General features: G+C 32.6%; 1 protein-coding gene across 4 annotated transcripts in view; it reads right to left on the bottom strand.

The window, feature by feature from the left end:
- Tsc22d2 (TSC22 domain family member 2) overlaps positions 1 to 16,422 on the bottom strand; it is a 48,419-nt gene that overhangs the window by 19,687 nt on the left and 12,310 nt on the right. The window contains exons 2-3 of one of the 4 annotated variants that reach the window (XR_006849073.2): positions 15,177 to 15,248; positions 2,379 to 2,538 (exon numbers count right to left, since the gene is read on the bottom strand). The exons of 1 other annotated variant lie outside the window; for it this stretch is intronic. Coding sequence is in view for 1 of the 3 variants with exons in the window: in XM_046431312.2 (XP_046287268.1) it covers positions 15,177 to 15,248 (72 nt within the window). In the remaining 2 variants the exon portion in view is untranslated. The remainder of the gene's footprint in view (positions 1 to 2,378; positions 2,539 to 15,176; positions 15,249 to 16,422) is intronic. 2 more of the 4 variants (XR_006849074.2, XM_046431312.2) reach the window with 2 other exon arrangements.

Genomic DNA, 16,422 nt, shown 5'->3' with positions numbered 1-16,422 from the left:
TAGGCATAAAAGAGGTTTCTCAATATAATTATTCAAAACTAAGGACAAATGAGAAATTCTCATGAAGAATTCAGTAAGGAGTTTTATATCTAATAATATTTTCAACTTCTACATGGAACATTGGCAGCTCAAGGAAGTTTTTTAAAATGCCAACTAGCGTTTGCTATTTAAAAATTCTGAATATTAAGGGGTGAGTTCCTTAATGGTTATACTTAATACTAATAACATTAATATATAATATTAATATAATACTTAATACTATAGTACTATTCTAGTAAGTACTAGACCTTAAAAATATGTATATATCTAGTACACATTTGTGCTTATAACCATAAATATTAATTCTGAACATATTTTCTAATGCACAAAATGATTTTGAATAGTAAGCAACTTACAACATGTATTTTTGGCCAACACTCTAAAAGATGACATTTTAGTAGAGGATGACTCATTGCTATTTAAGTTCAAGGTAAATCAAATTTATTCACACCTTCATAAAATATAAAATCCTTTGTCTTATCACTTCAAGTAAGCCAGGGTCACTCTGCATATAAGCACTCTGAGAGTCTATGCTCCAGTCAGAAAGTCAGACCCGAATCCTAGCTCCCACTCAATGGCCACGTGACTTGAGCAAGTTACCTAACCTATCTAAGCTTTTGATTTCCTTTTCTGTTAAACTGAAGATATTGATAGTATCTAAAAGTTAAATGAGAAAATGTGCCAAAAATACTTAGCACAGTGCCTGACACATAATAACCACTCAGTAGCAAAACCGAAACTCCTTTGTGGAGAAATCCAATCAACACTTGAGCACAGGGACTGAAACTATGAAATTCCTAAGCCAGAAGCAGCTAGGCTCTGATCTGTCCCATCATTCTTATGGTTACTTAAAATAAGCTAGTCTTGGATAAATATCACTAAGAATCATTATAATTGTTGAAAATTTCTCTCATATACCACTTACGTGAGTGCCTAATCAGGCTTGTCCTTTTAGGCACAAAATATTCCCTAGCAATATTAAGTGTTTTGAAAATCTGACAAATGCTCTGAACCCTTCACAGAAACCTAAACACATCAAAAATGCTGCCGCATATTCCAGAGTTTCCAATCCTGAAGCCCTATTAAATATGGATATCCTAGAGAAATTATTCTCCTTATAATCATTTATGTAGATTTGTTATAGAAAATAAAGAAAACAGAAAAGTATAAGGATAAGAAACAACTTATTGGTTTGTTGTATTTCCTTCCAGACTTCAATTGATCCAAATACTAATTTAAGAAACTTTAGTTTAGAGAATATGATAAACATGAAGCTATGGAATACTATATCAGAAATAATTTAGAATATTATTCAAAAGATAGAATGGGTATGACTGCATATAAGGAAGAAAATAACCCATCTCTGGTTAAGGATAAAGTTTGAAATACATACTGCCTGTTTAGCTGGGCAGGCCTTTTGCCCCCCACCCCTATTTTTTTACTGGTTCATTACAAATATACATAATGGTGGGAACTTTTTGGCTTTTTTTGGAAAATAAAGAACTTCAAATAATTTTTTATGGTAACCACATTTTAGTAATATTAATTCTACATATATAATAATTGGACATAAAATTTAACCCATATTCTTTTTCTTCATTTGCAAAATATGGTGATTTTCAGTTTAAAATTTTAAATCTTGAGCTAAATTCTATTATTCTAAGAGCACCCCCCTCATACAGCTGTGTAAACAAAAGCAAAATAAAAATGTACACAAAACAAGTTAAAATTTATTTTTTTTCTAGGCAGAGTACAATTCTGAGAGGAATTAATTTTTAGGGTATACGAAAAAAAGTGTATTGACTTCTAATATATCATTTTCAGGTGACACTGGTATCTTAGGTGTTCTTGATGTAAAAATTTTGGGTTTATTTTAGAAACATTTAGAAGAAAATTGTCTTTTTATCAAGAAAGTAAAATCCCCAAAAGCATTAATAAAATTAATCTAAGCTATATTTTATGAAGAAATGGACTTTTTAAAAGAAAAATGGTATTATTTATCAAATATCTCCTGGAATAATAATTCGAAGTATTTTGGGCTCTTCACTATGCTGTAAGCATCTACAACAGATCCAACAACAACATTTAAAAATTTTTATGTAATTCAGGATTTCACTTTCTTTTAAAAACTGATGTATTTATTGAACACCACTGCAAAGATATGGCCTTAAGCCTCATATAATAAAGATTACATACTCCAAGTATTTAAAATTTCAAATTTTAACTTATATTTAATACTATACTCTTAGTAATACAATGTGCTCATTTTGTTCATAAATAGTCATGTTAATACAATAACATCAGGTATAATACATAAAATCTAATCCGTTAAGTCTTACCAATTTATGACCTGATGAGACACTCTTGTGGACAACATTCAGTCCTTAGAAGCTAGAATAACCCTCCAACCATGTGAGGGCATCACAACTTTTAAACTTTCGGCTTTCGATCATTTATTATGTCACATTCCTCCTCCGATGCTGAATTCTAAAAAAAATTCTAGCAAAGAGTTTAAGTAAATAAGTGTTTTAATAAAATAGCCTTTAAAAATCTTTTATAGCAAAATTTTATGTTTTACCATGATTACACAACTGATATTTTGTACTTAATATTTTTAAATGTAAAGTAATTTCGTATTTGATTTGGTTACTCTGAACTTTAAATTTCAACATGGACTTTCAAGGCCATCAGGAATACTTGTTAGTGAAGACTCAACTAGAAATGGAACCAATTAAAGGTTTAAGATCATGATCCAGAAATTATGATTTAATACCACATAATCTGATGTAGAAAGTTTTGTGGTCCTATAGAATGGCATTTGAGTTATACTTTGGGTCCACATCCACAGAAGAGATTTTAGAATTAGAGCTGGATCAGTTATGATATATGTGAATCATTAAATGCTTACAATAGCATTTGATTTTTATTCTTAAATCTGAATCTGTCTTCACTGCCCAATTATTAAAATAGACAACATGTTAATATGAATAAATTTTTAAGTACTTTATGTAGTAGACATAATAATGTATTCTACTCAGTAGTGGTCCCGAGTACGGGCAATGGAGAATTGGGGATACAAAGATTTAATAATGACAAATACTACCTTGTTAAGAATATCATCCTAAATTATATTAAATTTTCACCAGAAAGTTTTCAACTGCGCATATTTTTTAATCCCTGAAGAATAATATCATTAAAAACACTGTTTGATATGAATGCACATTTACACTTTTAGTTGCCAGTAATTCATGGAAAAGACAACCCATATTTGTGGGCATATTTTACCTAAATTAGCCCCCTAAATAAAATGATATATAATGGGGCAACAGGGAAAGGGGAAAGAAAGAGGCCATTATTGAGGAAGATCAGTATGTACAAAGTTATAGAAAACTTCAAGAGTATTATAAAGTAAATTCCGCAGCTATCTCAAGATAGATTTGACCCACATGTATGGACTGGGTTATGCTGTTGCAGACCTGAACTTCCAAGGGAACTCTTCTGTCACACTTGGTTATTTACAAATATGATCTTTCCAAATGTAATCTCACAACACATTTGACTTCAACAGAATCATACAAACACATTTTGTCTTTTTTCAAAGCACAGTTTTATAATGAAATCACCTGGTGAAGGCAAAAATCCATATTTATGAGGATAAACAACAGCTTAAAGTTCTGGTCATTTCATTAACATTTTACCAAATATTTGTAGAAAGGTTTTATGCAGCTCTTACTTCCTCTCAACCAAAATATTACCAAAAACTTTTTTTAAAATGTTTATTTTTGATGATTTATTATTTGTGGGGCAAATTCCATGAGAAGATCCGGTATGCAGTCACATTTAGTAAAATCAGTTCTTCCTGAAATGTCTGTCAATAATACTGGTCATTTCCTTGTGTGCAAGGCTTTGATGAATTGGTAATTTAAAGGGCAGAATGTTTGACCCTCTGTTAAAGGGCTTGCCAACAAACATGCATTGTTATCATAAATGCCTGGAAAGCCTTTGGAAGACAGAATTACACCAGAATGAAAGCATTCAGTTATTTTACAATGAAACTTATAGAAGAAAATTTAAAGGTGTGTGCATTATACGAACATGGCTTATGAGCTTATTTAAAAAGACACAAAACTTTTATATCAAAATTTTCCTGAATATTTATTATTAAAATTAGTTGTTACCAAGTACAGGGGTCATATTTGAAGAGTTTTAATCACTAAATTCCAAATTGAAGAAAATTCTTATTAAAAATCTGAAATGAAACTGGGTAACTGAAATGTTTTCATTCTTTTTCCATTTTTGAGGAAGAAAAATCCCATTTAACTGACAATGTGCCATTAAACGTTCTTATAGTTCAGTAAGAACTAGGCTTATGTTTGTCATCACTTAGCTAGCTTTCTTTCATGGAAAATCTATATCAATAGGACAAAATAGTAAGCAGGAGGGCAAAAAGATGAATGATTTGCCATTTCCAAGTGATTATCTGAAAAGTGAGTGATATGCAAAATCAAATTGCTAAGAGTTCCTAAAAGTATCCTCCCTACCCCCAACCTTTTATTGGTGCCATAGTAGGGATTTAACCCAAGGCATCACACGCGTTGGGCAAACATTCTACCAGAATGTGTTTAGCTTAGTTGAATATCAAATTTTACTTTCAAGTGTAAACAACATTTCTTTCTTTCTTTTTGAGGTGCTGGGGATTGAACCAAGGGCCTTGTACATGCAAAGCAAGCACTCTACCAATTGAGCTTCATCCCCAGCTCCCTGGTAAGCTATATTTCTTTAAAAATATTCTAAAAATTATCTAACACAATCTATTAATATTTTGCCACATTTCACCCTGCTGTTCAAGAAAGTTCACTACACTGTTTTGGGGTTAAAAAAAAAAAAAAAAAAAAAAAAGCCTAACCATAGTAAATGCTTGCTCTTGAAGGTCTGAAATGCTTACTTTTTAGTGGAGAAAGGGGGAAAGTGTGGCATTTTCTGTATGCCCCAAATACATTAAACATAGTTGTTCCATAAATTATGTACTGGGAAATCACTGTAGAAGAAATATCAAAGATAGAACTTATTTTAAAAAAATCAGTCCACATGTACATGATAAAATAACAACACTGGAAAGAAAGTTATACTCCATGAAGTAAATGTATAAAAAGACACACAACTGTAAAGCTCATGTTATCTGTGGTTGAGCCAAGATCTAATGTAAGAGACAACTATTAGCTATACTAAAAAAAACTAAAAACATGCATCTTTTCTTGGTGTTTGTGGTAATGGTTATCAAAACCAGGGCTTTGGGTATGCTAGCAGGGGCTCTTTGACGGAGCTATATCTGTCTGGGAGTGTGCACACACGCACAGTGTTAGGCTGCATATCAAATGCACCTACTGGTGAAAGATATGCAAAATACAATTTCATTAAGCTCTAAGCTATTTGTTATTAACAGTTCATGTTTATTGACAAATGAATTATACTGCTGGTCCTTTCAAAAGTAGTAGAAACACATACAAAACATATACATATTTCTCAATATGCACTTAGGACCTGCATACTTTGTTAACAGAAAAACTTAGAGCTTATTAGTAATAGTCAACATAAAGGAAAAGAAATGTAGGAAAAAAAAAATTAAGAAATATCACACATTATGCTTTTGAGAAGTGGTATCTAATTTCTTGAGACAAAGTATGTTATGACCATCCTAGATATATACTTAGCAATATTTCCTGGACTTGGCACATGGAAAGTAGAAACATCTGCTGCAAATAAACATAGAAATTTTGTGATGACCAAGGGTTAACAATCACTGTAAACAGAACAAGGATTAGTTACAACTCTTTTCCTTATTTCTTATTCCACTTCCAATAGTGTGTAGGACTAGAGAGAATATTCCTTTTTTTTTTCCTAATTACTAGTTGTACATACAGAAAGATGTTTTTGGTTTTTAGGACAAGTTCTATTTGTATTCCTAAATGTGTGTTGTGTGTGTACATAGAGAACAGCTTACTATAGGTAAAAAATACACACTGTGAACTGTACTATTAGTCTTGATACTGAAGTTGGAAAAAAAAAAAATCCTCAGTCTGTGGACTTTAGTAACTGTGAACAGATGAGAGTCACGCTGCCTGAACACATTTTGTAACATACTGAGGACACCATTATTTCTGGCCCAAATATTACAAATTAAAAACCGAAAAATATAAAGGCATCTTCCAAATCTTTTAGTATTTGTAATCAATAACCTTTAAACTTTGAAAGTAATAAAGAAATAAACTGGCATAAAAAATGCTCTTTCTTGAGGATATTTAGCATTGGGTATACATTCTAAATTATTATCATTTAAATTTATTTCTGTCCAATATGAAAAATATTTTAGAAGTAGTCAAGTAAAGCCTAAACACAGAAGCTAATTTCTAATTTAAAAGGTTTATACCCATCATAAAAATCTAAGATATTCCCTCATTTGAGTCATTTGGGATATTTCTAGGAGCATGAGCACACACATATACCTACAGAATGTGAGCTATACTAGAAAATGAGGCATTTTTCTCCTGAACTACTTGAAACTCCAAATCTTAATGAAAACAAAAATTTTACCACCTTCTCATCTGATCTAAATTTCACCCTGAAAATAACTGTAATGACCTCTCAGAGTAGATTGGGGTGACTCAGGTAGAGATATTTATTAAATAGTGATGGTGGTAAGCAAATACACAGAAACATGTAATGATGGGGAAACAGTAAAGGAATAATTTCTCACTGTCAGTTCTGAAGTTTAATAATGGGCTGGAAGTCGATTGTCAGTGTGTTGGGTGTACCAGTTCACTTAGTTACAGAAAAACTAAGAGAAGAAATGTCAAGGAACCAATATAATACCAGTTCAAATAGTGAGATAAGATCTCATTATTTAAGACGTAAGATCTATGGTTAACAATCTGGCAGCAGACAAACCACCTAAGTATCAGTATTAAACTAAGAGGACAGGACAGAATACAAATGATAGTTAATAATTTGTAAACCCAAGTAATGATGTAAAAAATGTCTTCTAATTATACTTCTTTTTCCAATTCAAGATAATTAAAATTACCAACTTAATACATATGCAAGAAAGTCACCATGTACAGGAAATTAAAGTACATGAATATACCTATTGCTATTCTAAAGGATACATTCATTTTAACATCTACATACTCTCCTTCTCTGAAATTTCTCCCCCAAATTTGAGAATAGAACTTTCCTTATAAAACTTCTCTAATCCTAGTTGTTCCATCTAGATTTCTGGCAGTATTCACTTGTCTTCCATTCCCCAAATAATATGAACTAGCTAGGCAGATACATTTTTTCCCCTAGTATTTTATCCAGAACAGTAGCACTGTCTTTTTTGGATCAATATTTACACTTCAAATAATCCTATAAGAGACAACAGAATTGAAATACCTGTTACACAGGACTTTATAATTAAATGTAATCTATAGTTCTGTATTGGCTTTGGGATCAGGTAAAAATGATTATGAATATTTTGGGAGCAATTGTTAGAAACTGAATAGAAACTGCATAGTAATGTCAAGTGTCCTAAATTTGGTAATAATTCTGTTGGTATGTAAGAGAATAATCTTAGGAAACATATGCTGAAGTATTTGAGATCAAATGATTATGATATCTGAAACTCACTCTTTTTTGGAGTGGGGGTACCAGGGACTGAACCACTGATCAACATCCTTAGCTCTATTTTGTATTTTATTAGAGACAGGGTCTCACTGAGTTGCTTAGTGCCTTGCTAAATTGCTAAGACTGTCTTTGAACTTGCGATCCTCCTGCTTCGGCTTCCTGGGCCACTAGAATTATTACAGGTATGTGCAACCACACCCAGACTGCAACTTACTAAGTGGTTTCTAAATATTATGATGGCAAAGCTAATATAATAAAATGCTAATAATGAATCTTGGCATGAAGACTATTAAATTTCTTTGTTTTATTCTTACATTTTTTTTCTGTAAATCTAAAATTATTAAAAAATAAAGATTCAAATATTTTCCCTTCTTTGGCTAGAAAACATATTCCCAGGGTGTTTTCGTCTCTAAAATCACTTATCCTCTTCAGACTTGATCCTGTTCTCTAAACATCAGTGGTGTTGCTCAAAGTCCTGGCTTGACCCTCTTACCCTACTTTCTTTCTTCCAAATCTTGGTCTTTATTAAAACTTGAACTCTAAAAATAAGTAACAAAGTAAAACAAAAGATTCTTTTAGTCTTAATTTCTCCACCCAGCTGTGTGCACCCTGAATATTTCCACCAGCTCAATTTATCTATAAAATAGTTAAATACAAAAACCTCATCACTTTATTCTTTCCAAACTAATTCCTTCACTAATACTCTCTAATAGTACCAGAATTTCCCAGTTAGGGTTTTTGACATTTTGAAGTCAAGTTTGGGTGCTTCCCTATAGTATTCAAGCAGTTGTAAAACCTAATAATTCCTTCTCTCTGGTAATTATTCCTTCTTCATCTGGGGACCTTTCTAGTATTTTTGGTCTCTATCCAATTCAGCTTCTCTTCAAATATATTAGGCAACAAATTGAACTATTCTTATCCCACATTTCTGTCCTTTTGCAGTGGTTCTGTATTTCCTCTAACTGGACTGTTCCCTTTTCCTCAGTTCTCCAAGACCAAATTCTACCCACCTTTAAGTTTCCAATTAAAAAGTCACCTTCTGAAGCAACTTTGACCAATCCCTCCAGCTGTTCTTGAAAGACAAAATGCTTGATTCTACAAGACAGATCACTTTTAATCATGTGATAATGTATTTGCCCATCTTTTTCCATAGTAGACCAAGCTAATCAAGGTCAGTACTGAGTTGTCCTAATCTTGTTCTCTCCCAGCATTTACTTTTAGGAATCAATAAACTTTTGCTGAGTCAAAGAATTGCAAATTTCTCTTGATATTCTCCCTTAGCTTCATTCTGTACTATTATGCAAAAGTGAAATTTTAAGACTTTAGTCTTCTGGTTAGGAAAGGTGATCTCTCAGAAGACACTTAAAATGGCAACATGAAAATCTTTTGTCAATAATTTGGGATAAGTATTTTTGTCTATAATTTGGGATAAGTATTTATTGCCAGTTTTTCCTTGATGTCTGCAAGTCAGATGCTCAAGTTCCTATTGTAAAATGGAGCAGTATTTGCATGTAATCTATATACATTCCCTTGTATACTTTAAATCATCTCTAGATTAATAATAATACTAATGCAATGTAAATACTTAGAAATAGTTCTTATACTCTATTGTTCAGGGAGTAATGACAGAAAAGTCTGTACATATTCAGTACAGATGCAATTAAAATTATTTTCTGAGGTAGGCTGAATTCAAGGATGAAGAACCCGTGGATACAGATGACTGACTGTATGCAATGACCAAACATCTAATACTTTACTGAAATTTGTAGGAAGGTTTGTTTTCAGAACACTGCAGCATGGTTTTCACAGTTTTATGTGGTCTTCTCTCATCTTTCACTAAAAGCCCCCAAACCTGTATTCACCATCTTTACATATAACTGTATTTCCTTTCTACATACTGTTCTTATTTTTACATAACAAGAATTTGACTTATATCTTGACAGCATCACTTTGATAACCATGTACATGGCTTTTAAAAATTTGGAAGATCTGTTGTTTTTTGTTTGTTTTAAAGTATTTTATTTTTAGTGGTAGCTGGACACAATACTTTTATTTTTTTTGGTGCTTGAGGATCAAACCCAGGGCCTCGCACCTGCTAGAGGAGCACTCTACTGCTGAGCCACAACTCCAGCCCCTGGAAGAGCTGTTTTTATGTCCTACAACTATGAACTGCATGTATGATTCATGCATGTATGTCCATGCATGTATGATTCATGACTTGAAGGAAGTTAACTTTCTTAAACTTCTAACTTTATAACACATAAGTACCCCCCACCCCAAAGTTACTTTCCCAATGTCTGGCACCACAAAATGAAGAATTCTGTAGTATTTAATATGCTGCTGCTCTGTGATATGTGAGGGCTTCATTTACTACCACTGTCCATGGCAATTCTCATTTCCAATAAGCTTACTGTCAGAAGGAGGCTCCATTGGTTCCCTATTCAGGACCCCCACTTGCTATGTCTGAAAGGGGCTCTTTCTTAATGAGGCACAGCAGTTTGCTAGCCTTCCACTCCTTAAGCAAATACTCAGCTCTTTAAGATCTGCTGATAAGGCCAACAATGACAAAAGAGAAGTAAAGGAGCTTAATTCCAACAGTTACCTTTTTCCTTTCTCATTTAGAACTACATGGGGGACCAAACTCAATGGAGTAGGCATTTTAAAGGTAACTGAATCTAAATTTCAAAAAAGTCAATTTCCTGATTAACACACATGAAGACAGATTTATTATTTCTAGTGAGGGCAAAACTATTTCCCAGGAGCCCCATTTACTTTCTTTAAGTAAGCCCAAGCCTGCTTGTTAACATAACACCTTCCTGGCTATCCAAGTAGAAAATAAGGAAAGTAACTTCTCTAGTTTTTATTTTTTTTTTAATTTCAAACATATGCCTTTAGTATGCTTTCTATTTAGATTTACTAGTCTACAGAAATATAATACAATGTCATTATCTTGTCCTATTTTATTCTACAAATACTGCCTAAATTACATTAATATTTTATGCCTGTTACTTGTTCATACCACAAAAATTTTGTCAACTAATAACACATCTGTACATATTTTTTATTCCACCTACTTACTCAACCTAGATTTCAACTTCCCTGAATTTCCATATTCAGTTCTTTCAATTTCTCAATTTCGGTACATGCCTTAGACTAGTGAATAAATGTCATCATTCAATAATAACTTTATTACTTGCCTGCTTTAATGTCATCTGAACATTCTATAAGCATGTCCTTAAGTTTTTATCTAAATCTGGGATCTAACAATGAGCTTTGAAGAGAATATGTATAGCTTTCATCTGATCCTCAAAGTATTACTGATTATCTGCTTGTCCTACCTTGGCTCACCTCTTACATAAAAACTACAGAATAAGCTAGCGACAAAAACATTTATATAATATGATACAAAGGAGTCCTGTGAGCGTAGCCACTTTAGTAAGTACTGAAGGAAAACCTGGAAATTTGGAAGTATACTTAGTTAACTGAATCTCCACACCAATTAAGACCAATATATGTTACCCTGAATATATGTTTACTGGGGGAAACTAGGTAAACAGTACACGGGAACCCTTAGCATTATTTTTTCAACTTTAAATCTAAAATTATTTCAAAGTAATAAATGGGGGGGGGCAGGGGAAGGATCAAAAGGAGGGAGGTGAAGAACACTAAAGGGTCATTAAAAACCTGTCCTTGTTGGCTTCTTGGACTACCCTCTACTAGATGTCCTTAAGTGAAATGTAGATAAATTATTAAGTACTAAGGACAAATTATCAGGGACTCTATTTGTGGTGCTACAACATGGTTCAGTCAGTTCTATATTCTTAAGGTACTTATACATAATTATTGGGAGAGAACATTTAACCAGTACCAATACCCAACAAGTATCCCACTATACAGATGAATCTCAAACATAACACTAGGCACTAACATAGTATAGGAAGTACACTAATTACATAGCATATCGGAAGTTAGGACAGGGAGAAGGTGACTAGAAGCGGGTATGAAGAGGCCATGAAGGAGGGCTATAATATCCTATGTCCTGATCTTGGTGCTGGTTACACATGTGTTTTCAGTTTAAATTGTACATTTATAAATGGTGTACTTTTTTGATACAAGTTGCAGTTCATTAAAAAGATTTTTAAAGATTCCTATTACTGAGCATTCAAAAATTAGATTACCCAAATTGTGAAACATGTTCTATTATATGGGATAACAAGTATTCGTTAAAAATAGACCCAAGTTTCTTGGAGGATGAACAGAACAAAACAAATTATTTTATAAAGTACCCATGTTATTGATATAGAAACATTTAGTGCTAATTCACTTCTAGATTCAAAAATGAAATCTCATAATGTACAATGAAAAGAATGAAAATTTTTTCTAACACAAATACTTGGGTTAAGGACATACTTTTTTTTTTTTTTTTTTTTTAGCCAGTAATTTAAAAACCAGATGTAATTAGATGTGAGTGAATAATCTAAATATTTTAACAAAAACCATCAAATATTTACTAAAAGACTTTCTATAAACTTACTTAAGACATTCATTTTAATAACCCAGTTCTTCTACTCTCCAATAATTTCTCTTTAAATAGTGGTGCTACCATAAAAAAGAACAAGCAGACTCAAGGGGATGGTGTACCTAACAATTGCTACTCTTGCTACATTTATGCAATTTCCTCATGAACATGAAAACATTGCAAGTGCTTATCAATGAGAGTAAATTCTTACAAGCTACCTAATTTCTTCCTTTAAAGTTTCTTCTCCCTAGTTCTCCTTCAGCCTTACTGACCTTGAGAGCTGTTTGCTTTTATATTTGAGAGCTGTTTGCTTTTATAGGTTCCCAATGAGAGCCTGATCCTCAGTGACTAGCAGGATAGGTTCTAAATTAATTCTGTAGATTTAAGAGAGCTAATAATTAAATTCACAAAGTTTAAAAAAAGTCATATTTTACAGTTACTGCTCTGAAACACACACGAGAACATTGCTAAAAAATTGACTTTACGACGAGATATATCTCCTAGAAAGCTAATCATGTAGCTACATTACTCACTATAATAAGTAGGCATTCCTAACAAGAGGTCGATTATTTTTGAGCTATCTGTATTGACTGTCGGAATACTTGAAGATAGTTTTACTGATTGATTCCCTGAGGATTCTGCAACAGACAAGTAGGGAAGTCAGAAACTATGATGGCATATACAGAAAGATGGAAAAGGCAGCTGAGAAGAGCTTCAATATTAGTACAATTTAGGAAACCCCTGGATATCCCAGGAGAGAATATCTAAATACAGGAAGAGGCAGCTGAGTTGTTGAAAAGCTTTTCAACTTGCTAATTTAAATAGGAAAGGAAATGAAGGACCATTAGGGAATTTTAAATCAATGAGAAAAATATATCACTCATATTTTGGTTAAAAAGAGACTCAAGGAATCCTTGAGATGGGGGTTGGCAGGGGGGGCAGTAATCAAAAGTACCAGTCTTTCAAGTTAGGACAAAAGTGGACATCTTCTGATATCTAGGGCATGTTTAATGAAAACTGGCATAAAGGCTGCCCCTACTGAAAAGCATTCCAAGATCTCATAAACTGAAGCCTGAAATATAATATCTGGCCATACTGACAGGCAAGTTTATGCCTAAAATAAGTAGATTATGTAGTAGATAAAGTAAGGGACTTTCAGTCCCCTAAACTTCTGAATGGATCTAGCAACCACAGTTTTTCTCAACTGAGTACTTAATAAGCTAGTTGAAAAATCAAAAGGAAGCCATTAGTCAATTTCCATTAGGTTGGGCTTGTCACCTTGGTATTATGGGCCAATTTATAGTGAAAAATGGCTGATCTAAAGATCTAGAATGTAAGTGCTGATTATATTTTGGCATTAACATAGACAAGTAGCCATTAGCTTCTTTGGCTTTGAACAAGAGAAAATATTTTAACTCATGAAAAACTACAGATAAAGCAACTTGCCTCATTTCTGACACCTTAAAATTTCTGGTATCTATAAAACAAAAATAAATAAAGGAGTATTTAGCTGTAACAACAAATGAGCAGTCAACTTCTTTGTTGTTTTGCAATGAAACACAGGAAGCCTTTTAATATTAGAACAGAATTATACAAAATAAAGCTCAAATCTTTTTATGCTGTTTTGAAAAAATAATGTATGTATTCACGCTGCTATGGCAGCTTGTCAAAATTAGATATTTGAAATACAGTTGAAAACTTATTACTACATTTCAAAATAGAGTGCTATTTTCCCTTTTTCTTCAGATGAAGTATAGATGCATCCTAAAGTATTGATACTCTGACTACACCCGGTAAGATATTTGAATAATTAAACCTTCATGCTTGTTTCATGCTATAATTTACATTTACATATTAATTTGTGCTGCTATAGCAGAAACACCTAAAAACTGATTTTATAAACTTGGTGCTACAAATTTTAAACATAAAGTTCAAAAAGTAACTGTTTAAAAACACTTTTGGTGAAGTGTTTTTGTGTTAAGGGAAACACCATCTAAAGGTACTTTGTTAGAGAATACCTTTAGAGTATAACACACAAGCAAATCAAGCCTAAGGATTAAAAGAAAGTTTTACTGTTTTTAGGCAATATAGATCATGTCTTAATATGATATGTACATGCACTTAGCAATACTTTTTCTAATGAGAGGGAGCAGATTGTTATCCAAAACTATACCAAAAGACACAAATGCATTGCCAGGCAGAGTTAAAAGAATCTAACAAGCTTTGTGTGAATTTTAAAAACACTGCTTGTGCTCAACTTTTGTTAATTAAACATAGAATGATGTAGTGCTAACAAATATTCAGCAAAAATAACTGAACAGAGCATACACTCACTTAAAATATATGCTGAGCAGAAAGATAAACCAAAGTATCTTTTCTCAAAAATGAACTCTGAAACTATTCTGTATTTTTTAATGTTGAAAGTAAAATATGTACATTTCTGTTGAGAAAGCAAACTGTTTTGGGGCTTAGCAAATCAGTAATGTATATCTAATGAACTCCATAGAACCAACTTGGATATCTGAACGTCTCATCAAAAATTAAACAATGACTACTCTGATACCTTGGTCTTATCTTTCCTCCAATTTTAAAATTTGAAATAATATTTTGTTTTACGTTATCATGGCTTTTATATAGAAATTATATAGAATAGCACAAAATTAAAATTACTATAGAATATGTTTTTGTATTAAAATAAGTGGTTATTTAATATAAGATTCACACACAGAAATATAAATCCTTCAAAAAAAATAAATATAAAGTGCACAAAATTCAGTTTAAAAAAAAAAACATGTTTATAAAATATATATACTGTCCTTTTGGTTTATTTTGCTGCTTTGTCCCATGCTAGATACCATGTGATTTTCCCTCTTAAAACAGCAAAGATCAGTTTTATGCAAAGCAATTCATGCATACATTTTTGCATGTATGCATTCCATATGTCAAGTATTCATACCTATCCCAGAGGCTCTTTGATTCCTGAAACGTGTTCAAATGGAACGCTTGGTAGAAAGCAGCTGAAGGATTCCTGTGAGATCCGAGAATCAAATGGAAATGAGGTTGAGAATATACAGTAAAATCACTACTTTAAAAAAAAAAAAAGAAGAAGGAAAATTTTAGATTTCTAATACAGTGCAACTGCTTTGTTGAAAATAAAAAGAAAAAAGCATATAAAGTTGTTAAAACACTTTGAAAGAAATTAAAAACTAGACAAAAATCCAATAGACTCCAACAATAATTCAGGATCAATTTTCTAAAAGGGGTAATAGATAAAACTTTAAATGTTAGCATCCAGTTGTGACATTGTGTTTACATACGAATGTGACTAGTCTACAGCCCATCATTTGCCTTTTAAATATAATATCTACTAGTCTAGCAGTTCAACAAAGCTATTCTTAAGTGTTCATGTAAAATGTTAAGTCATACATTTCTCAGAATATGCTGAAGTGGGAAGTATTTGAGAATGAACAAGAGTCCTTTCCTGGGTTGGACTTGACACATTTCTACCTTCAGAATTCACATATTTACATGTGGTTTTTCTCTGGGCTGGTGCAAAAACTTTGGTTGCAATGGCAGCTTTCTAGCTTGCATTAATACAACACCCCTTTAAAAGGTAAAAGCTTATTCACAACAACTATCATTCACTTTTACCATTCTGGCTAACAGCACAGAATCCTAACTGATGGCTCACCTGGGCAAGTCCCAGTATGTATGATTCTCCTTGTTTCAGGACTAGTTTCTTAGGGAACAAAACCTTCGACAAACCAGCTTCTTAATAGTTCGCCCTCCTCTTCAGCATGGTTCTGGTCTCTCTAACCACCAACTTGTACTTTAGGGGAGCTAACAAATATCTGTCACATCATTTCTTGATCCATGCTGCAGCAGAATAGCAGCATCTAACAATGTAAATGTTTATTGCACAAGAGACCCCGTTCTAAGTGCTTTATGTTTATTAGCTCAACTTTTGCAATAGCTCTACCTAAAAGGTCTAAGATTTATATATTCCTATCTCACAGATCAGAAAATTGGATCCAACAGAAGTAATCTGCCTGATGCCATAGACCTAGGAAGGTAATCTGGTTCCAGAGTTTATGTTCTTAAACCACTAAGTTAAACATGTAGCAGCACTAAATTTTGACTTCTTTAAATCTCTGTTAACAGCCTCTCAGGATGATTGAAGAATTGAGACAATACCTAAATCT

The sequence above is a fragment of the Marmota monax genome, unplaced genomic scaffold (genome assembly GCF_021218885.2).
Source record: "Marmota monax isolate L192 unplaced genomic scaffold, Marmota_monax_Labrador192_F-V1.1 WCK01_AAM20220418_F8-fsc00022, whole genome shotgun sequence".
In the NCBI taxonomy this organism is placed as follows: domain Eukaryota; kingdom Metazoa; phylum Chordata; class Mammalia; order Rodentia; family Sciuridae; genus Marmota; species Marmota monax.
This window is presented reverse-complemented; position numbering and strand designations above follow the sequence as displayed.